This window comes from Tarenaya hassleriana, unplaced genomic scaffold (assembly GCF_000463585.1).
Source record: "Tarenaya hassleriana unplaced genomic scaffold, ASM46358v1 Cleome5, whole genome shotgun sequence".
Classification (NCBI taxonomy): Eukaryota; Viridiplantae; Streptophyta; class Magnoliopsida; order Brassicales; family Cleomaceae; genus Tarenaya; species Tarenaya hassleriana.
Genome location: NW_010967707.1, coordinates 4,699,450 through 4,722,279, shown reverse-complemented (window position 1 = coordinate 4,722,279; position 22,830 = coordinate 4,699,450). Strand labels below are relative to the sequence as shown.

At 36.6% G+C, this 22,830-nt stretch overlaps 5 protein-coding genes across 5 annotated transcripts; all 5 read left to right on the top strand.

The window, feature by feature from the left end:
* The first annotated feature begins 879 nt into the window (after positions 1-879).
* LOC109117254 lies at positions 880-2,287 on the top strand. The gene is made up of 3 exons (XM_019204073.1): positions 880-1,109; positions 1,687-1,770; positions 2,008-2,287. The coding sequence occupies exons 1-3, from the start codon at positions 936-938 to the stop codon at positions 2,029-2,031; spliced, it is 282 nt and encodes a 93-aa protein (XP_019059618.1). The 5' UTR covers positions 880-935; the 3' UTR covers positions 2,032-2,287.
* A 3,886-nt stretch (positions 2,288-6,173) lies between these two features.
* LOC104827453 (cationic amino acid transporter 6, chloroplastic) lies at positions 6,174-10,272 on the top strand. Its single transcript, XM_019204036.1, has 5 exons — positions 6,174-6,507; positions 6,604-6,823; positions 6,924-7,275; positions 7,783-8,014; positions 9,594-10,272. Exons 1-5 carry the CDS (start codon positions 6,240-6,242, stop codon positions 10,163-10,165), a joined length of 1,644 nt encoding a protein of 547 aa, XP_019059581.1. The 5' UTR covers positions 6,174-6,239; the 3' UTR covers positions 10,166-10,272.
* A 2,706-nt stretch (positions 10,273-12,978) lies between these two features.
* LOC104826964 (pentatricopeptide repeat-containing protein At5g04780) lies at positions 12,979-14,985 on the top strand. Its single transcript, XM_010559951.1, has one exon. It carries the CDS (start codon positions 13,021-13,023, stop codon positions 14,890-14,892), a length of 1,872 nt encoding a protein of 623 aa, XP_010558253.1. The 5' UTR covers positions 12,979-13,020; the 3' UTR covers positions 14,893-14,985.
* A 245-nt stretch (positions 14,986-15,230) lies between these two features.
* Positions 15,231-16,644, top strand: LOC104826963 (40S ribosomal protein S17-4). The gene is made up of 2 exons (XM_010559950.1): positions 15,231-15,327; positions 15,989-16,644. The coding sequence occupies exon 2, from the start codon at positions 16,009-16,011 to the stop codon at positions 16,423-16,425; it is 417 nt and encodes a 138-aa protein (XP_010558252.1). The 5' UTR covers positions 15,231-15,327; positions 15,989-16,008; the 3' UTR covers positions 16,426-16,644.
* A 3,624-nt stretch (positions 16,645-20,268) lies between these two features.
* Positions 20,269-21,244, top strand: LOC104826961 (transcription repressor OFP13-like). The gene has a single exon (XM_010559949.2). The coding sequence runs from the start codon at positions 20,400-20,402 to the stop codon at positions 21,132-21,134; it is 735 nt and encodes a 244-aa protein (XP_010558251.1). The 5' UTR covers positions 20,269-20,399; the 3' UTR covers positions 21,135-21,244.
* The last annotated feature ends 1,586 nt before the right edge of the window (positions 21,245-22,830 follow it).

Below are 22,830 nucleotides of genomic sequence, written 5' to 3'. Positions count from 1 at the left end.
AGAACAGTTTTGAACAACACAGATTGTATTCAATTACTATATATATATATATATATATATATATATATATGTATATACGTATATATGGATGATGATGATGGCCGAAATGAATAGTTGTTGGTGATATTCTTTGATTACGATACAAGAATACTTTGCTTCATTTCTTTTTTTGTATCTAAATTAGATCACTCATAATTAAATCCGAAATCTTAGGATCCCCTGTTTAATGAGAAAAGCCTCTTTCTTTTCCCCTTTACGTTCGCAAGCTACCTATGTCGATACGCATTCATGTGTTGTGTTCCACGTTCGTAATTAAGAAATTTAAAACATAATATATATATATATATGTATGTATGTATGTATGTATGTATCGTTCGCTTGATTTTGAAGGTATTTTCTTCTTCCGACCAAATAATTTGTGCATTGTTTTATTTAGAATTAGGCCAGTTGTAGATATGTAATTAAAAATTAACTTTTTATGGAAAAACCTATACAACAAAATATTGAAATGACAAGGATATGGATCCGTTAAAGATTTCCAAAGACCTTTTTCATGAAAAGCTGCAATATTTCATTTATTTGATAAAATGATGACAACAAATTGCTAATTTATAGAGATTAACTTTAACTTTCTTCTTATCTTTTTAATGAAAAAATCTTCTGAATATTAATTAGATGGCATAAAGGTATGGGATACGCATATGCATATTAAGTACCATCTCTTCCCTCATTTAGGGTTTATTTGTACAATTACAAGTATCGGGTCTGTTGGTAATTTCTTTTTATATAGTTGGGGTTTATTTAGAATTTTCCCAGAAATTGAAACCCGACCCGGACCCGGATCTGATTTAGAGACCCACCCATATTCATTTTCTACGCCTCGATTCTCTCAACTTGTCTACCGAAACCGTCTCCGAGCTCCTGATTCAGCACCTATGGCGACTAGATCTGCGCTCACTCGGCTACGTTTGACTCGCTCCGTGGGGGTGAGTCGGACAGGCCTGACTCGTTCCCTGGGTTCGACTCTAGGTGCGACTCGATGCTTCAGCGATGACAAGGGTCGTGTGCTCAGCGAGGAGGAACGAGCTAAAGAGAACATTTACATCCAGGTTTGTTCTTCCTCTGATTTTTCCCCCCGTTTCTCTTATGTATCGATTTGTTTGATCATCGAGGGTGCTGGAGAGAGAGCTTATCATTCCGGATTTTCGTCGGTTTCCTTAGGTCGTTGTTGTTGATTCTTTTGATTCCATGTTTGGCCGCCGATGAAATCAGGCATCCCTTTGATTCCATGTTTGGTTCTTTGCAGTGAACCTCCTGCTCCTTGTTCTTTCATCTTTGTGCAATATCTTTTCGTTGACCTTTGACCTAATTAAGTTTCGTTTGCTGTCTGCATATTTCCTCTCACTGGTTTAGGGATCATGGCTTTGATCTGTTCACAAAGAAAGCTGTCTGCATAATGGTTTAGCTTTCTAAATTGAGTTACAACCTTAGCCCTTTGGTACTTTCTTTAGCAAACTTCAGGTCGGTTGCTTTGTATTTGTGTTGTTGTTCTTAGAAGAATTAGCCATTACATGCTAAACCCATTTGATACAAGTTACTGTGTCAATCAATCTTGTTGATGTTTGTACTTGTATCCCTTTTCTCGTTAAAATCCATTGATGGAATCTTGACCTTTTTTGGTTGAAGAAAATGGAGAGGGAGAGGCTCGAGAAGCTGAGGAAGAAGATCAACACCGGAAAACCTGAAAACGAGAAAGGAAGTGCTGAGAAGGTAAAGACCCATCTCATAATGTTGTTTTAAGTTTCATGAATATCCTCTGTTTTCATATACACATATATATGTGCGTGTATATATATATATATATGGGTGGGTGTGGGTGTTTTACTCACAGTAATCAACATTATGGACATATGAACTTGCGGGGACAAACCCTTCTGTCTGTTGCAAGTTTTCATCCCAAACCATTTTCCTTCATTGATTTTTCTTCTTGTTCTTTGTTTTCGGCAGAAGCCCGATGAATCCAAGCCCTGAGTTTGTTTATCACCCGCAATGTTTCGATCGAAGGTACGCAATCTCCAGAAATAAAAATGTGTTTTTTTTATTAAAAAAAATCTGTGTTTTGATCTCTCCGTTCGAGAGATTTGGTGATTGCCTGTACATAACTTGTTCTGTCATGTTTCATCCGTTCCTGTATGCTCTCTCTATGACCTAAAATATCTGGGTTTGATCCAATGTCCAATGAATTAAAAAAAAATACAAAAGAGAACAAAATATCAAGCTTGAGACATGAATCTCTGTTTCTGAATTAGACTTTGAAACTTAAAGAGTTCAAATTCATAATCTTGATTTCCAAATTTAGCAAATCTCATTTAGTTCCTTGCAAACCATATAATCATTGTTTCAATTTGGTTTTTAAAATGGAAATTTCTAATTCTTATAATTACTCAATTCATGTATTCTTGTTTCAATTGCGTATGTATTAGCAATAATGGGCCAGAATTCATAAATATTGTTTTGGTCCACTTCGTTTACGTTGGGCTTTTCATAAAGCCCACCTGAGTACTTGTAACACCGTTTTTCAAATTTATTTAAATTAGTAATTGGTGATATTTTGATTTGATTTTTCACATAATTAACGTGATTAATTCATATACCAGCCTGGCCATACAAAATGCAAAGGTCTCCCTCTTTTCGAGGAAAAAATTAAAATACCAATGTCCAACGATATATATTACCCCACTCTCCATGGTCACGTGATTTCCATATGAATTATATAATTTCAAAAAAAATCATATGTTGACGATATATATATATATATATCCACGGTGTTATTGTGGTCAGACAATTATAATGTCATCGTCTTGGTCAATCAACACAAGATGGAAACAAAAAATAGACTACGAAAATAATATATATATATATATATATATATATAAAACTCTCATGTCATTGATACGTGAGTGAGTATAATAGCATTCCAAATTATAAAAAAAAAAATTAAAATAGGTCGTCTCTAGGAAAGTTAGATTCGGAATGAATACGACAAAAACTTGTCCAAGACCATAGTGTTTTATTTATTTAGTTTCGATTACTTGTTATTTAAAATTTTAGATTTTCTCAGCATTTATGTCAATTTAGCTTTATATTGTTGTTGTGTTTATTCTAATTGTTAGATTATTTTTATACATAATTCAAATTGTAAATAATAATAATGTCATGTTAAATGACACAATTTATAAATTCGTTTCGGATTTAACATTTTTAGAAGAAAAAAAAAAGTGGATGGGTATGTCTGGTCGGAGTGTCTCTGCCATGTCTGGTCTGGTCTGGTCGGATCGAGTGTGTCTTTATAGCTTCTTTGTTATCCAAACCCAACTTCAACTTGACCATCCCTCCTCTTTTGCCAATCTTCTCCTTCATTTTTTTTTAATCATAATGGGTTCCGTTTTTAATACAAAAAAAAATCTAAAAAATGTTTACGTATTTATATGCATGTAGTATCTACTAATCTATAAATAGAAAGAACTAACAAAAAAAGAATAAATACTATACAATTTCAATTCAAGGTTATATTAATTGCTAATGTGATAAAAAAAAAGAAGTATGGATTGCTACATAAAAACATTACTATTTTTATTTTCAATAAAATAAGAAAAATAAAAGGATAAACCACTGTCATGGGCACATCTGAAAATTTTAAAAAGGTAAAAAAAATATGGATATGGAATTGAATAGATGGATATATGGATTAGGCATTGCATATGAGATAAAGTCTATGGCCATCCCCTAGTTCCTGAACCTTCTATCTCTTGTAGCTGTATCTGTAGCTGTAGCCTATAGCTGTCAATTTATTGACTACTAGGTATTTAAATTAGAATTGCATATTTTTCTTGTACATTCCAATATATAAAATTAAATCAAATAATATATAATTATATTTAAATTAACTTTGACTTGAAAATTGTTTAGGTTTATATAATTTCTAAAATCAAATTAATTGATTTTAAAATTACAAGATAACATAAATCTTTAACTCGAATGTAAAATATGGTTAAATATTTTTTGAATGAAAAAAGATTGAGTATACATAACAGATAAAGTATATGGGCACTCCTACTTTCTGAACCTTTTATCTTTTTTAGATGTAGCTGTTGTTTCTCCTTTTTTTTAATACAAGTTTTTTTTTAATTACAGATAAATATATAATAAAACAAAATATAAAAGAATCAAATTATGTTCATTTTTACATAACCGGAAACTCGAATTGTCAACCACGAGACTGATTCAAATGCTCTAGAAAGAAACTAAATGACAGACTTAAGAGTTCATTTTTATTTTTATTTTCTATTTCTAAAAATTCAGGTTTCTTTATCATTTTCACATAAATTTGGAGAATTTTTTTTAAAAAAATAAATGGCAAATTTTTGTGAATGAGTATCAGAATATGGTCGAGAACCAAACCTTTTATAAAATGAAAGTGACACTAACAAAATAAAGTAGCATACCCATAAACTATGAGATAAAAATACATTGCCGGCCAAAAATTATATAAACAGCATATATTAAGTTCATTTAGTACTATACGGCCAATGGAAGTCTCCTATATATATATATATGTATTGTTTTAATTTAATATCACTTGTCACTAGCATTTCCACATTTAAAAAATAGGGGTTTAGCCTATAAAATAGATATTTTAGTTTGAATACACAAAAAATTATTTGTTATGAATTTTTATATCAAATCAAATATAAAATAAATAAAATTTAAAACATCTAACTCAAATAGTCACATTATAAACCATGACCAAAAAGCAACCAAAAAAACAAAAAGAAAAAAAGAAAAACCATTTCCCTAAAACCAGGTCTCACGCTTTGCTTCTGGAATTTGTGCTTAACTGCTTATCCTTTGAAACTAAAACTTCTGCACACGTGTCATCTTTGTTTCCACACGTGTGAACCCTTCCGAGATTCACCTCCACAACTCACAGGGCCGTTACCTGTGACGCTGTTACGTGGCAAACGCCGTTTGTTTTTTTTTTCCCGGCTTAAAGCCCGTGACGGTTTCAAACCTTAAGGCTCGATGAGCAAGAGAGAGACGTTACGTTTTCAATATATATAGATATAGCAAACTGTCATTTTCTGAAGGATAATTATTAAAGCATTAATTATTCTAACTAATAGTTTCCCTTTTTTTTGATAAAATATTTGGACCGTGTTTACGCACTTGATTAGGATATGTGTATACATATAATAAAAATAAACAGTATTTAATAAGGTTGATTAAGAGTACAAAGTCTATACCTTTTTTTACTACTTATATGGTAAATCAATGAGCATACATGTGGGAAAAAAGAATTATTTTTTTAAAGAATTTTTTTTAATTAACAGGTGGAAAATGCTAGATAATAGATATGCATGCAAAAAATACACAAAGGATATATAAGAGAATATTTATATACAAGAAAACAAGATATGTATGAAAAAATATATTTGTTTCTATATTGATCTACATGACCAATTAAGGTATAAAGTGACACAAACCATGACCAATTAAGGTATTATGATGTTCATATATTATTATTATTAGATTTCTTACCCTTAACTAATATGTATGATTAGAATTTCAGGAAAGATGTACTTGTACACCAATTTATAAATTATATGGCTACAGAATCACGAGGAGGGTTGCTAATGGAAATTGTCATTAATGAATTATTAAATGCAATTATGTAAATAAATTAATCTAAATTATCTCATAAAGTAATCGTTGTAAGACCAAAAATGCCCATGTCTTTATATCCACCTTCCCCCTTTTCACAGTCCCAAACAAATACCTTTACTACTACTCTCTCTCTCTCCCCAGTCTCCATTATAAAACCTTCCCTTTCAAATTCACAAATCCTTAATTCGCCTATCGCCGGGAAAAATGGAGGTGAACCACTCCTTCTCCAGCCCCCGCGCGTACCTTCACGCGCTCTCGAAGACGCCGTCGCGGTTCGCCCGCCGCGCCGCCTCCGTCTCCACTTCCTTCGACGAGATGAGCCGCGCCGCTTCCGTCTCCGGTGATCAGATGCGGCGGACTCTTCGGTGGTACGATCTCGTCGGGCTCGGAATCGGCGGAATGGTCGGCGCCGGCGTTTTTGTCACCACTGGCCACGCGAGCCGCTTCACGCGCTCTCGAAGACGCCGTCGCGGTTCGCCCGCCGCGCCGCCTCCGTCTCCACTTCCTTCGACGAGATGAGCCGCGCCGCTTCCGTCTCCGGTGATCAGATGCGGCGGACTCTTCGGTGGTACGATCTCGTCGGGCTCGGAATCGGCGGAATGGTCGGCGCCGGCGTTTTTGTCACCACTGGCCACGCGAGCCGCCTCCTCGCTGGTCCTTCCATCGTGGTCTCATACGCCATCGCCGGACTCTGCGCCCTCCTCTCCGCCTTCTGCTACACCGAGTTCGCCGTCCACCTCCCCGTCGCCGGCGGCGCCTTCAGCTACATCCGCGTCACATTCGGTCTGTAAACTCTCGAAAAAAAATTCAATCCCGTCAATTCAAAATTTAATCTGAAATCAATCCTGATTCTGTTTCTCTGTTTCTTTCCATCATCAGGTGAATTCGCGGCATTCATCACCGGAGCGAATCTGATAATGGACTACGTGATGTCAAACGCCGCCGTTTCGAGGGGCTTCACAGCATATCTGGGCACCGCCATCGGAGTCTCCAGCTCGAAGTGGAGATTCGTCGTCTCCGGCCTCCCAAACGGCTTCAACGAAATCGATCTCGTCGCCGTCGCTGTCGTCCTCGCCGTCACCTTCATCATCTGCTACGGGTATACACATATACACACCTATACATACACATACACTACAAACAATGCGTGTGAGAGAAGCTGAAACATAATGAATGGGTTTTGATCGTGTGTGGTGCAGTACACGGGAGAGCTCGAAGGTGAACATGGTGTTGACGGCGTTGCACATTGCGTTCATAGTGTTCGTGATCGTGATGGGTTTCTGGAGAGGGGACCCGAAGAACCTGACCCGACCCGGGAAACCGGAAGAGCACCCGTCGGGTTTCTTCCCCTTCGGAGCGGCTGGGGTATTTAACGGGGCGGCGATGGTGTATCTCAGCTACATAGGCTACGACGCCGTTTCGACGATGGCGGAGGAAGTGAGGGACCCAGTGAAGGACATACCGATCGGAGTCTCCGGTTCCGTCGCCATCGTCACCGTCCTCTACTGCCTCATGGCCGTTTCCATGTCCATGCTCCTTCCCTACGATCTGGTCCGTACGCTTTCCATCTCCCCTCGCTTTTCTTCTATCCCCCAAAAAAACAAAATTTTCGACTTTTATGAAGAAAAAACCGCCAAAAAAATTCCATTTTCACAAAAAATACACTTTCATAATTCATAAATAAAACTTATTTATTCCCTTAACAAAAATGTAACCATTTCTCTTCTGTATTGAGTTTAAATATCTCATTATTTAAGATTTCGTAATTTAATTGACTCAAATTAAAATTCTTAGTTTCAAGTCTAGTTTTCATGGGGAAAAAATTATAGTTTTCATGAACCAAGATGGTTTCTAGGGCAAATTATTTTACTTCCCCCGAACCCCTCCAATATTGGATCCCGAGCTTTATACTAAAGACAACACGTAGTTGTGGCTGGCTTCTGTCTCGACAAGGGCACTAGAAAGAAATAATTATTATTATTTTGCGTGCATTATATTTCTCATTCTTTATCGTGGGGGCTAGTGATCGAGTGCGGTGCGGGTGTGATGTACGCGCAGATAGACCCGGATGCGCCGTTCTCGGGGGCGTTCAAGGGATCGGACGGCTGGGAATGGGCGTCGAACGTGGTGGGAATCGGAGCTAGCTTCGGGATACTTACGTCACTGTTGGTGGCAATGCTGGGACAAGCTCGGTACATGTGCGTCATCGGTCGCTCCGGTGTGGTCCCTTCTTGGTTCTCCCACATTCATCCCCTCACTTCTACTCCGGTCAACTCCTCCGCTTTTCTTGGTACGTACCCTTTTCTTTATTTATTTGCTAAATTAATGATCACAGTGACTAATTGATGCTATAATATTTGCATTTATGTTCCGGTCTTGTCTTTTACGTCTCTCATGGTAGGTTAAACCATTTAAAAATCTGTGTTAGTTATTAGAAATTTTGCATCTTGACCTTTGTTGAATAAAAAAACACGAACTTGCATGCTTTTTATACCAAAAAAAAACTTGCATGCTTTTGAGGTGAAAAAACCTAAACTTTGAACGGGAAGACGTGTTGGGATGAATTGGCACTCTGTCCCCGTAATCCCACACGCTGTCTCGATTCGATTTGAATAAAGTATATGTGTTTCTTCTAATATAAAACCCTGAATTTTGAACAAAAATGTGAATTTTACAAACCCAATTCGCATTTTTTTTTGGTCCGTGGTTAAATAGTTTAGCTAAAAGTTAAGGTGCTGAGTTGCCATTTTCTCCAAAGATAGTTTTTTTTCTTCCTTGGGGTTCTTTTAAGGTTAAAAGAGAATTCTCCTTTTTCATCAAGTGAGCTTTCTCTTTTATCTTCTTTAGGGGTGTTTTGTCTTTTAGACGGATATTGTAGGCAGTTGGGTAAGGGACCCAATTGAACCGTTTCCGTTTTTTTAAATCCAACGTTCTTTAGCTCCGAAATGTAACGTAGATCATACATGACACGTGATACAACATACGTGTAAATCAAATCTTTGGTCCTTACCATAAAAGCATTTTATCCCTACCAATTGGATTTGAAAACGACGGGTCGTGTAATGTAGGCCATGGCTATTTTGTCTGTGATGTGTTTGTTGGCTCTTTCAGACAAGGAGCATCATCCGAGTCGTACTCATCACCAGTTTTGTTGTGTTTTTTTTTTTTTGCTTTTGTCGAGTTGAATTTCTGTTCAAAGGTTCAATCTTTTCAACGGTCTTGATCGTGACATTGTGGTTCTTGGTCTCTCTCCCCTCCCCCCCTTGACTTCCTGTGCTGGGATTCCATATTCTCCCCCCTTCGTTTTCTTGGTCAATCTCTCCCTTTTGTAAGCTTTCTGTATACCGCATTTACCTGATAATTGATAGATAATATATTCACTCATTCGTGCTTTGAATTTAGCCTCTAAAGCTACAAAACATGATTTTTCACTTTGTTATATGATTATATAATGTGTATGTGTTGTATTCTTTGTCCAGTGGGGGGATAAGTGGTAGTCGAGAATCTAGAGTCACATTTGTCCATATGCATATTCCTCCAATAGAAAACATCTGTTTTTCTTATAGAATGATAAAATTATTCTCAACTTTGTCGCAAGTGGATCATTATCATAGTTTTCAAGTGCTGACCTTATACCCTTTCCAATTTTGGCATCCACTAACCCCCCGCCCCCTCATGCCACTCTGCTCATATACCATTTTTATTGCTTCCACTACAAAAAAATATGAAGATCAAATCTTTCCACCTAGATCATGATTCGAAAACGACTTCTGATTCACACATTCTATTGTGTTTTAATTCGATTTGGACCACTCTCTTGTGTGTACTTATTGCTGATCAAAACCGTATCTCATTGCCTTGTGTCTCAGGTATCTTCACTGCAGCACTTGCCCTCTTCACCGACCTTAACGTCCTCCTCAACCTCGTCTCGATTGGGACCCTCTTCGTATTCTACATGGTGGCTAACGCCCTTATATTCAGCCGTTACGTCCAGTTAGGGACCACCAAGCCATGGCCAACGCTGTCCTTCCTCTGTCTATTCTCCATCACTTCCCTCGTCTTCACCCTCGTCTGGAAACTAGTCCCCCCTGGCCAACCCAAGGCCTTCATGCTCGTGGCCACAGCCGTGGCCGCCATAGCCGTCATCCAGATATTCTATTGCGTGGTCCCTCAGGTTCGGGAACCCGAGCTATGGGGCGTGCCCTTCATGCCATGGACGCCTTGTGTCTCGATCTTTCTGAACGTTTTCTTGCTCGGCTCGCTGGACGGGCCCTCGTACGTAAGGTTTGGGTTTTTCTCGGGGGTGGCGGTTCTAGTGTACGTGTTGTATAGTGTACATGCTAGTTCTGATGCCGAGGGAGATGGTTCACTTGGCGTGAAAGATGTCGTCCATGTCTTGAAGGAGTCGACAGAAACTGAGAATGCAATACACAGAGTATGACAATGACAACAATGTTTCTTTATTTTATATAAATATATAATTAGAGGGTAAGATTAGAGATTAATCAAATGTAACAATCTCTTGCAGAAAGAGCAACACATTGTACAGTTGTTTGGGTCAAGTGGAATATCAATCAATGCCATAGAAATTTGGAAAATGAATTTTGAAAAAAAAAACATTAAAACATTAAAAGCCGATCCTTGTTGTGTCATAGCGTAACATGCCGAAATCTTGAAATATTAAGACATGGGATATGTTTTAGATAGGCCTAATATATATATATATATATATAACTGTTTTTGAGTTGTGTGCGTGTGCTGCAAATATTCCTTGTATATAGTTATAATATCTGACAAACATTTGGGTTTTTTTTTAAGGTTATGTATATAATTCACGTTGAATATCGAAATACCTCACATGATGTATAAATATAATTCCATGTTAAAGATTTGAAAAAAATGCAAATAATATTCTTGTTTTTTTAACCCCATAAATACAAAAAATATCTATATGTTTCTGTTTCATAATATATGATTTTTATATGTAATGATTATTTTAAAAAATAAAAATTAAACTATAATCTAATTATTGTGTTTCCGATGTACAAACTCGAACCAAACTAAGAAATATATATATATATATATATATATATCAGTTTGATATGATTTTTTAAATCAAATTAGTTAAATTATTTTAAATTATAAAAATTATCGAAATTTTTTTAATGAAAAACTAACAAAGATGGAATTGAATTTCTAAAAACATTGAATGAATTTCATATAAAAATCCTGAACAGGAGCAACCCTTGATCCAACTATATACGAATACTTGTTGATTGGCCATTGCTAATACAAATTGCCATTTCCAAACTAAAATATGGTTTCAAATTGTTATATTTTTTTATTCTAATTTAGAAATATATATTATAAAATTGGCAAACTTCCGTCTCCAGAAAACGTATTTAGAGAGTCTAATATAAAATGATAAATATTAAAACTAGGGGTGGGCGTTTCGCTTCAGTTCTTGGAACCGGACCAAATCGAACCGAAAAACGGTATTTTTTTCGATCCGAAACCGTTCTCAATTCCCGAACAATATTATTTTTAGAGAACCGAATTTTTCCGTAACCGAACCGAAACGAATCGAACTTTAAAAAATTCTGAAAAACCGAATATTTTTAAAGAAAATCTATATATTTTTTTAATAAAACCCGGAACCGAACCGATATCGAAACCGGAACGAACTGAACACAATATAAACACCGATTGGTACCTATTTTTTTAAAACCGAAAAAACTGAACCGATCCATTCCCATTCCGAACCCGAACCGTTTTTAGAAACGCCGACTCCTAGTTTTAAGTGGATGATGTAAATCTCGAATCCACAAATAAATGGGTTTTAAGTAGTGGGAGGAGGATTTTGTCAAAAAAAGGTAACTTTGCTAAATATTCCATTGCGAGAGACAATATTCCTAGAGATAGGGTTCAAATCAAAATGCCCGAATTTCATTACCTTCACATCATCATCATCATCATCATCATCATCATCATCATCATTATTATTATAAATTAAAAATTTGTTTTTATTGTTATTATTGGGGATTTGCCTTCACTCGGAAGAAGATGTGATTCTAATTGGTGATGAAGATTTGATGTCTTCATTACGAGTCGAGTTTCACCTCCAAAACTCTAAAGGATGTGTCCCATTTGCCTCCTCTTCTATCCCACCCACTTTTAAAAAGACCACTATGCCCATATATCTACACATTTCGACTGTAGGAATTAAATTGAATAATATCTATTTACAATATCTGAATTGTTTGCCAATCAAATAATAAATTTCATAAAAAATTCTCAATTAGAAACAATAATATAAATCAAATATAAACTTTAATATAAAAATAATCTAAACCAAACCAAACTTCCATATACACATTAAATATACATAGTTTTTATTTTATTAGTACGAAATCAATTTTATCTTAGAATTGGATGTAATATATCTTACTATCCCCTAATTTTATGGTTTTTGAACATTATTATTTTATTTTACAACATTAATATATATATATTGTTCTATTTGTTAAAGATATCTGTACGCAGATTTCATATGAATCGTGTGTAGATAAATAGATGTCAACGCCTCCTAAACCACTGAGGGCAAGTTGTGTAGGGGCTATATATATATATATATATATGTTATTGGAGTACATTTTGTTTCAAAGGCCAAATCCATTACTGACCTTTTCTTGATGTGAAGATGTAGACATCATTCCTTGATTTTCGTTGACAATCTTCAGGAATTTGGATTTAAAAACCTTTTTTTTAATACAAAATACAAAAATTCAAAGGAGATAAGGAAGTGAAAAAAAAGGAAATAAAAGGTAGAAACAAATGGAGGAAGAAAACGACTTGGAATCACAAACAGCAGTCTCTGCATGCAAGTTGCATGACGGTCCACCTTACAAAATAAACCTCATACATACATATATATATATATATATATATATATATATATATTATATACATATATAAGTACATTAATCTTATTCATATATATATATATATATAACAACTAGATGTAATGTTGTCACTAGAAATTTTTCTGTCAATGTTTAAAGCATTTGCAAAACGTATATCCTCGAAATTTTAAATTCACGATAGAAAAGAAAAAAAAAGGAAGAAGAAAAATTAAGATGCTTTTCTTCTAAACCCTAAAAAGCCCATAACATAATTAAGACAGAAGCCCAATAAAGAACAAATGTTTCTAGTCAGTTTTGTAGTGTGGCCCAACTCAGAAATAGTTCGGTTTCTCTTTCGTGAAAATTCATTCCTCGTCTTGTCGCGGGCAATTGCATGAACATCTTGAGCCGATGCAGGATCATACCCATAAACCATTTGAGTTCCATATGCAGAAATCCCTCCACTTTGGCGATCTCCAAGCCCGATGAGTCGCTGTCAGGAGACAAAGATGTTTGGTCTGATCGTAACGTGGCTCAATCCTTTGAATTTCGCAAAATTTTGCAGCTTTGTGCGAGAAATGGAGCTTCCATGGAAGCGAGAGCCTGCCACGGGAAGATCATTAGATTCGGGTTTCAGGGAGATGTCATGTTATCGAATGTTATCATCAATGTTTATTCGAGGTGCGGTCTTGTCGGGCTTGCTCGCCAAGTGTTTGATGGAATGCCCCAGAGAAGCTTGGTTTCTTGGAACACCATGATGGCTTTATATAATCGTAACGGAGAGGAACTAAAAGCTCTGAATATGTTCTTTGAGTTGCGTAATGAAGGAGTTATGTTCAATGAATTCACGATCTCAAGCCTACTCTGTGCCTGTGTGGCAAAGTCCGATGCCTTGGATTGCAAGCAGTTGCATTGTTTGTCTGTCAAGACTTGTCTTGATTTGAACATGTTTGTTGGTACTGCTCTGCTTGATCTTTATGCAAAGTCCGGGCTGATCAAAGACGCCATGCAGGTTTTCGAGTCAATGCAGGAGAGGAGTTTGGTTACATGGAGTTCTATGGTCGTGGGTTATGTTCATAATAAGTTTTATGAGGAAGCTCTGCTTCTGTTTAGTCGCGCTCAGAGAATGAGTCTGGAGCCAAATCAGTTTACAATATCTTCTGTAATCTGTGCCTGTGCCAATCTGGCCGCTTTAATCGAAGGGACACAGATCCATGCTGTTACCTGCAAGACCGGGCTTTGTTCTAATGTTTTCGTGGCCTCATCTCTCGTCGATATGTACGCAAAATGTGGAGGAATCAGAGAGTCTTATATTATCTTCTCTGAAGTGGAAGAGAAGAATATCGTGCTCTGGAATGCTATGATCTCAGGGTTTGCTAAACATGCACGTTCTGTGGAAGTAATGATCTTGTTTGAAAAGATGCAGCAAGATGGGATATACCCGAATGAATTTACTTTCAGCTCCTTGTTATCAGCTTGTGGACATACGGGTTTGGTCGAGAAAGGTCGGAGGTTTTTTCAACTCATGAAAACCGAATACAATCTATCTCCGAATGTGCTTCACTATTCCTGTATGGTTGATATCTTTGGTCGTTCGGGCCATTTATCTGAAGCGTATGAGCTAATCCTATCGATGCCCTTTGATCCTACTGCCTCCATTTGGGGATCTCTTTTGGGTTCTTGTCGGGTTTACAAAAACATCGAGCTGGCAGAGGTTGCAGCCAAGAAACTCTTCGAACTAGAACCAGAAAACGCCGGCAACCACGTATTACTATCCAACATTTATGCAGCGAACAAGAAGTGGGAAGACATTGTCCACTCAAGGAAGCTTCTGAGAGACAGCAACGTGAAGAAAGTCCGAGGGAAGAGCTGGATAGAGATAAAGAACAAGGTTCACACTTTCAGCGTGGTGGGTAGCCATCATCCAAGAATCCAAGAAATCAATGCCGAGTTAGATGAATTGCTGAGTGAAATGAAGAGGTACGGCTATGAGCCCGACACGAGGCACGAGCTACACGATGTGGAGGAGGGACAGAAGGAGGAGCTTCTAAGGCGGCATAGCGAGAAGCTGGCTCTAGCGTTCGGGTTGATGGGTTTGCCAAAGGGTTCTACTGTTAGGATAATGAAGAACCTGAGAATATGTGGGGATTGCCATGAGTTTATGAAGGTCGCTTCAATGGTTACAAGAAGGTGTATCATTGTTAGGGATGTTAATAGGTTTCACCATTTCAGTGATGGCCATTGTTCTTGTGGCGAGTTTTGGTGAAACTTTTTTTTTTGAAATCAAAATCCATTATTTCAGGGGAAAAAAAAGAAATGTACTATGATAGATTCTTCTCTCCTAGCCATTTTAATTTTTTCTTAATTGGAATTTATTTTGTTAAAAGTTAAAACTACAAGTTTAGCACTTTTTTTTTAAAAAAAAAATTATTTTAGCGTGGTCAAACTCTTTTTTCATTTTTTTGTTTTGTCCGGGAAAGTCCAGATTAGTTTCAGTGGGCTAAAAAAGCCCATAATAATGGGCCGAATATTATAGCCCATCATCAACCAGATATCCGACGTGGCGAATTGTTATTGGCTAGGATACACCGAGCTAAAATCTCTCTGAGGTTGTGACAAACCCTAACAAGACTGTATCTTTCCAGTCTCTTAGCTTCATCGTTTTGCCGCCGCTTCTCCGCTTCAGGCCCGAGCGATACAGGTGCGTTTGGTCACCCAGAAAATTGCATCACTTGTGGAAGAATTCGTGGCAAAAATTTTGAAACTTTTGCTTTTTGAATTGGTATTTCCGTTTTTTTTCTCTGGATTATGTCGGGATGTGAAGCGTTTAGCATCGTCGATTTCGATATTGTTCTGTTTGTTTGGTTCTTAGGACAGTTTAGTGTTCTAGGACTAAGTTCGTGGAGATTAGATGGAAATTTCCAGTCTTTTAGGGACTGATGTAGAGGCTAGGATACACTAATATTGGTTGAGTCTCTATTAGATCATCCATGAATTAGAAACTCATGTAGTTTATTCACAATAATGTATCGGTGTCTCAGAATCTGGTATAGATAGGAGTAGCGATGAGCATTGATGGATTCAGACTTTGATTGCGTTTTACCTCTCTGATTTAGGGTTTATGACAAATGGGTATCTCTCTCTTGCATTCGTGTGTTATCACATGGGGGCGTGTCTCTGGTTCAAATGCCATGTGTTTCCCTTTCTTGGATTCTGTTTCCGACTCTTTTGTTCTCTAGCTCCATACGATTAATGGGTATCATAAATTTTGAAACTTTGACGTTTCTTGAGGTGGTTTGAAGGTTTCTACTCGAGATATGAAAGCTGGACTCGGCATACCCTTTTGTTTGATTTCTTGGCAGGTAAGTCAGGTGTTGAAAAGATGGGCCGTGTCCGTACCAAGACAGTGAAGAAATCTTCTCGTCAGGTCATCGAGAAGTATTACTCAAAGATGACACTCGACTTCCACACGAACAAGAAGATCTTGGAAGAAGTTGCAATCATCCCCTCCAAGAGGCTTCGCAACAAGATTGCCGGGTTTTCCACCCACTTGATGAAACGTATCCAGAAGGGACCAGTCCGTGGAATCTCCCTGAAACTCCAGGAGGAAGAACGTGAACGCCGCATGGACTTTGTCCCCGACGAGTCTGCCATTAAAACCGACGAGATCAAGGTCGATAAGGAAACCCTAGAGATGCTTGCTTCTCTGGGAATGTCTGATATTCCGGGTCTGTCTGAAGTGGAGCCGCAGGCTATGGCGCCAACCAACCTGTTTGGCAGGCCGGGCAGAAGGTACTGAGTTGCCAATGGCTGGTTCTTGAAAGTAATATGGATATGAAACATCGTTTGCTTTCGGTTTAAGGTTAATGTCTGAATATGGAACTGTTGCATTTGATCTTTCATTTTTTTGGTGATATGTTTTTGTCTATTTGGAACCAAAGAGTTTGAGTTATAATAGTCAGAAGCATCCATGATCCTTTTCCAATGTGATTTTGGTATTATGGGTTTTGAATGGTTATAGATTTTATTTTGAATTTTTTTTGTTTTAGTTTTTGGGTTGTTGGTTTTTAACTTTTGTTTTTTCGGTTGTAAATCTAAAAAATTGGAACTTGTAATATTTAGTTAATTATTCTATTAAAATGATTTTCCAAATTTTTAATAAAACTGAAATTATGATTATCAATTCTTTTGAATCTTACCAGCTCGTAAAATTACTGAACCTTCGGTAGAATTACTTTGTGGGTTCTAAATTTTCATTAGATAACGATCGAAACTATTGACAATCAATTGCATTAGAATATTGGGAATGCCAGTGTACTGTATATCTTATTATATTTCTTCATATCTCAGTGTCAGCTAATATTATATTTGGTAATAATTCGTCCAGTACGTTGCATGATAATATATATATATACATGGGCGGATCTACTTGCACATAAGTGGGGGCACATGCCCCCATTCACATTTTAAAAAAAAGAAATATTACTTATAGTTTTAATTAAATTAAGTGTGACCAGTGTGACCAGTGTGACCAGTGTGACCAGTGTGACCAGTGTGACTAGTGTGACCAAAACTAAATTTTGAACGGTGTGACCAGTGTGACTAGTGTGACCAGTGTGACAAGTGGGACTAGTGTGACCAATGTGACCTGTATGACCAGCGCGGCCAAAATTAAATTTTAAACGGTGTAACCAATGTGACATACCTTTGTTTTCGTTGTCAATCCGTTCCATTATGCGCATCTTGCATATTCTTCGACAGATTTGTTATGCATTTGTCTCATTTTCATCAAAAACCACACGATTCACTTTAAAAATCATAAAACTCAAACTCAAAACACAAAGTTTATGTATCGAACCAATCTCTTGTATTAATGAACTACTTACCTTCAGTTTTTGTCATTTGTTATGGCTTAGAACGACACACGAAGAAGAAGATATAAGGCCGACGGTGAAGATACATTCAACGAAATAATCATTTTTCGTTTGTTTTTCTGTGTAAAAATGAAATGAGAAGGAAAAAAATGGAAGAGTTGAGAGAAAGATAACAGTAGAGAGAGAAAGTTAAGAAAGAAATGGAGAGTTATCAAAGTGTGGGAACGAGAGAGATAGAATTCAAAATAACTAAGTGGGAGAAGTGTATCACGTTACTTTTTTTAAAGGTTAATTATGTCTTTTGTTCCTTTTTTCAAAATTTTAGGGTTTTGAAGGGTATGTCATGAAATATTTGTAGCAAAGTGGGGGTATTTTTGCTATATTACCCACACACCACGTGGTTTTTTTTTTTCTTCGTTCCATTTTGGCAGGATCTGCTATTTTTGTTATTCTTCCTTACATGTTGCTCATTTATTTTGATGTTTTTTGTTAGTTCTTATTGGAACCCTACCATATCAATTTCATTTGTATAATTATGGCTTGATATAATATGATATCTATTAATGATACATGTTCTCGATTATTTCGTCTGGTTCAATATGTGAAAATTCGTAAAATGATAAAATTTACATAATTTATCATCTATCGTATATATATATATATATATATAATGGCTTTTGTTAGAGCCTATCATTAAGAAGATTGGAACAAGAAACAAAACAAAATCGCTCAATTAAAATAATTGTTAATGCGATTGATATATTATTTTATACGTTATCTTATGAATGCATGGGGAAAGGACCGAAGACACAAAGAAGGAACAAAGGAAGTTGCATGAAAACGAGATCCGATGTTCAAACCTTTTCTTTTCTTCCACTTCCTTTCCTTTCCGGTGAATGTCTGTCTCCCCTTTTGCCTAATCTAATTCTTAATTATATTTGCAATGCTAATTAATTAGGTTTAGTTTAATTTAATTAGTCAACCATTCAAGAAAAGCTAGGTTTCTTTTATATACATATATATAATGACAACTTTTGTATTTGCTCTAAAGCTCACGCAGAGTACGTGGATGTGTACGTCCCTATATTTATGCCTATTTATTTCAGGTTTTGATTATATTTCCATTGATTTATTTTTTAAAATAAAATAATATTTTTTATACCGAATTTCTGATTTACAAATTCGAATTTGGTGTGTATCATGTTTTCAATTAGTGACATAATTAAAAAAAATTCTATATTCATAGCATATTCAATTAATTTAATTTTAGGATATATATGAAAATGCCCGAATTGAAACATCTAAACCAAATTATTCATTTCCAACGGCAGTTTCGTTATCCCATTGTCGGGATTAGTTTGAGTTAATTAATTAAAAAATGGATCAGTATTACCACATAGCGTACGTATATTTATATAATTAATTAAAGTAATTAATTATAGATATAGACAAGTTGCTAATCATGAGAGTGGACGAGGGTTCGTTCTCTCATGCATCGCTGGCTTTGTCGATTATGATTAGCAGTAATGCTCTTTGCATGCCTTATTAATATCTCGTATTTTAATTAGCCATCTTCTTCTACTTCTTCACTTATTTAATTTTGTGAGTATTTTTTTTAAATGCCTCATAGTGATTATTGATTTATCCAACAGCTTAAAAAAAAAATCATAAAAATATGTAGTATTATAATTTTCATATGCTTATGATTTGTTCTCCAAGGCCGACATACGTATCACTCTGTCGCACGGACACAATATTCGTATCTTATTTTTTAAAAAAAATTTCAATATTGAGATGAATTGATCAATACTTAAGAAAATATGACCAAATGCCTTAGAGCCAAACACACACATACATATAAAGATACATACATATATATTTTTGATAATCGAATACCTTAGACCAAGATCAAATTAATATCAGGAACGAGAGTCAGCTATATGATGTGATTATACGTTCCCTTTCCAAATTTGAGGTTTGAATTCGAGATGAGACAAACGTTTTGCACTCCCATCTCACCGGTTAAACTATTTAAATTTGGATATATATATATATATATATACATACACACATAATATTTTTTATAGACAAATTAACAAAAGAAACATTTTTTTAACCAATATGAATCTCATTGCCTTCTACTAGGAGTGGGCAACAATAGGATATATATCCCGATATGCTAATATATTTGAATCCTTATTCGAAATTTTGATATATATATATATGTTGTCCGAATCCCCGTTTTCCAAAGAAATATAAGGTCATTTATTTTCCAAAACTAAAAAAAAATAATCTTACAGATAAATATATATATATATAACAAAACCAACAATTTTAATGTAAATGCGTGATCCAACCGTTTTTCCTATTCAATTGCGTTCACATGAGTTTTGCACTCTCCTTACCTCTCATGTCTCTATTGACTTCCCCTATCTATTTCATCTCTAAAATTTAATTTTTAATAATTATAAATAACCCAAGGTTCAAGATCAATTATCGCGTAAGATATTATGATATAGCACCATGTCATCGGTTTAGTAATTTTCCGTTTCATAAAATAATTATTCTCCAAGAATATATATATATAACAAACAACATGTGGAAAGTTACATTGTAAATGAATAATGGTTTTGTATTTTTTTTTCTATTGGATAAACGTGGCCTGAAAAATATTTATGTTGTAGTAATTCATCTTGGTAATTAAAAAAATATATATGTTTGGAAATTAAATATGATTTAATAAAAACGAAAAGAAAATGCATAGAAATTAAATAGACCACCGCCGTCCCCTCATTCCCTTTATATTATTCCCTCCAACTCCTTCTCCCTCCATTAATGCCCCAAACCCTCCCACCATCAAGAAAAAAAAAATCTGCAGAGGAAAGAAAAAACGGTTTCAATGGGGAGGAAGATGACGATCTCTTCACTGTTCAAAACTAGAGGTGGAGGCGGATTACTTGCTGTTCCTCTGTGCTACAACGCGAAGACGACGTCGTTCCGAGTCGGTGACGACGTCATCAAGACGGTGAACTCGGTATTCTTCGACCAAAACGGCGACGTGTTGGAGGCAGAGACGCCCGATTCTTGGTTTACGAACTCGTCCGAGTCGGCTAGTTACTCAACCGAGTCGGATCAGGATCTGGACGCCGAGTCGGTCGAGATGGTTGTCCGCGGCGTGGTCAGATCGGAGAGGTTGTTCTTCGATCCTGGTGTCACGAGCTCGATCCTGAAAGGGAAACAGGACAACGATAATAGCCAATCGGAGGAGGATAGGGATTATCCGCCATTAGAGGGCAGCAGCGTGGCGGTGGAGATGGAGTCGGAGGATCCGTACGGAGATTTCCGACGATCGATGGAGGAGATGGTGAGGAGTCAGGAGGAATTGGCGAAGGATTGGGAGAGCTTGGAGGCGTTGCTCGCATGGTACTTGAAGATGAACGAGAAGAGGAGCCACGGCGTGATCGTGAGCGCTTTCGCCGATCTCCTCGTAAGCATCTCCGGCGGAGGAACCACGTCGACGCCGGCGTCGGAATCGACTCGTTACTCGACGGCTGTTTCGTCATTGCCTTCTTCGCCGGTGTATTCATCTCGTGGTCAGAACGAGATCGAAGAAGAAGAGAGACGGAGCTGTTAGTCTCACCAGTTTACTTCTTAATTTATTTTGAATCCTGTAAATTAATTAATTGATGGGTTAGAGAAATCATAAATATAAATATAGTTAATTGTCAGATTAAATTTGATGAATCCGTTTTTGCCACCTCCGAAACCACACATTAATGAGCTAAAGAACACTCAAGCAAAATTATAAGGGGTTTGGATCCATTATTTTTTTTTTGCTAGTTTGAATTTAATTGGAATTAGATTTTTTTATTAAAGAAATTATTTGGTTCTTTTTAAGAATTTTCCTTCAGTTTTTTTATTATTTTCATATTCAAAATTCAACTAAATTTGATCAAATTAAATATTCGAATAAAACTAATAATTATCACCAACAGAACTCTAGAGTTTTACACCTCTATATAATATAAAAATTCTAAAGTTTAGGAATCCCATATTTTCATACAATATTTAATGCAAGTAAATACCCGAAATATCGGACGAATGACGTGGATTTTTATTATAAAGTAAGATAGGGTCTACCAGAATTTACGGAGGATTCAAATGGAATGTTTGTTCTCTAGTGGTAATGGTTGCACCGAAAATGCTGCTGTTTTTTTTTTTGTAAGAAGAAGATTTCCTCGAATAGGACAATAAGTGAGCGTGTGGGGTTAGTGTATAGTAATAGAAAGAGGTGTCATTTATTCATTCATATCTCGTGAATGATATATATATATATACACACACACATTGAATGCTTAGAGAGGCGATGATGTAACCTTTTGCATTGAATTCCGTGGACCAACCTTCTTATTACAAACCCAACCCCTTCATATCTCTGCAAAATCGTATCTCCCTCTCTGTGTTTTGGTCCAAATCCTGGCTCTAAACCGGTCTCTTCTTTGAAACCGGTTTAAGATCACATTTGTTGGTCAGCCAGCCTAGTTTTTACCCGGATTATATATATATATATATAAAAGAAAGAGAGAAAACAGTGTAACGGAGAAGAGCTGAAGGTAGTTTCTTTGAGAGTCACTAGTCCAGAGATTGAGTTTCAGTGTACACTGACCTTAGCCTCGGACCGAAGCCCGTGGTACCGCAGGTAACCTGTACTCGTCCTCGGCCTGTCACCACCACAACGTCGGATACATCCATCATTAGCCATTCTCTATAAAGGTTCTAAATCATTGTGGACACTGAACATCATCTTTTCTGATAACTGATAACTCTCTGTATGGCTATACACATGTGCATCCAGTATGTTTAACATACGGTTCATCAAGAACCAAGAACCGGGTTTTTGTCGAATGGTGTAAAATTCAAGGAGTGTGCGGTGATTGTGTGGAAAGTTTCGAGTTTTGGACTCTATCTCGCGTGTGAGAACACATGGACAGGGTGAAACACTAAGAAACAGAGGAAAAAGAGATCAGAAGGATTCATTCACCTGGTTATTCACTCGTCCAGTAGGTGCTGCAGGCAAGTTACGCTCGGCCTCATTATCGGGTTCTTTATCAGGTTGGAGATAGGAAGGAACTCCATCGGATTCCATCGCATTTCCCATATCAACTTCGAGAGCGTCAAGCTCTGTAAATACCAAAAATTCAAGAATGCGAATGCCGAAAGCAAAGAGATGAGATGACACTTATGCAACTTGGAACCTACCTCCCACGAGATCGTCCTCGTCAATGTCGTTGGAGACATTGTAACTCCTGCCCCGGGGGGGGGGGGGGGGG

Excerpts from the sequence above, each read along its gene's own strand:
- LOC104827453 (XM_019204036.1), top strand. The coding sequence starts at position 6,240 with ATGAGCCGCGCCGCTTCCGTCTCCGGTGATCAGATGCGGCGGACTCTT. Across the intron at positions 6,508-6,603 it reads CTACATCCGCGTCACATTCG|GTGAATTCGCGGCATTCATC; the intron begins GTCTGTAAACTC and ends TTCCATCATCAG. Across the intron at positions 7,276-7,782 it reads TGCTCCTTCCCTACGATCTG|ATAGACCCGGATGCGCCGTT; the intron begins GTCCGTACGCTT and ends ATGTACGCGCAG.
- LOC104826963 (XM_010559950.1), top strand. The coding sequence starts at position 16,009 with ATGGGCCGTGTCCGTACCAAGACAGTGAAGAAATCTTCTCGTCAGGTC.
- LOC104826961 (XM_010559949.2), top strand. The coding sequence starts at position 20,400 with ATGGGGAGGAAGATGACGATCTCTTCACTGTTCAAAACTAGAGGTGGA.
- LOC104826964 (XM_010559951.1), top strand. The coding sequence starts at position 13,021 with ATGAACATCTTGAGCCGATGCAGGATCATACCCATAAACCATTTGAGT.
- LOC109117254 (XM_019204073.1), top strand. The coding sequence starts at position 936 with ATGGCGACTAGATCTGCGCTCACTCGGCTACGTTTGACTCGCTCCGTG. Across the intron at positions 1,110-1,686 it reads AAGAGAACATTTACATCCAG|AAAATGGAGAGGGAGAGGCT; the intron begins GTTTGTTCTTCC and ends TTTTGGTTGAAG. Across the intron at positions 1,771-2,007 it reads AGAAAGGAAGTGCTGAGAAG|AAGCCCGATGAATCCAAGCC; the intron begins GTAAAGACCCAT and ends TGTTTTCGGCAG.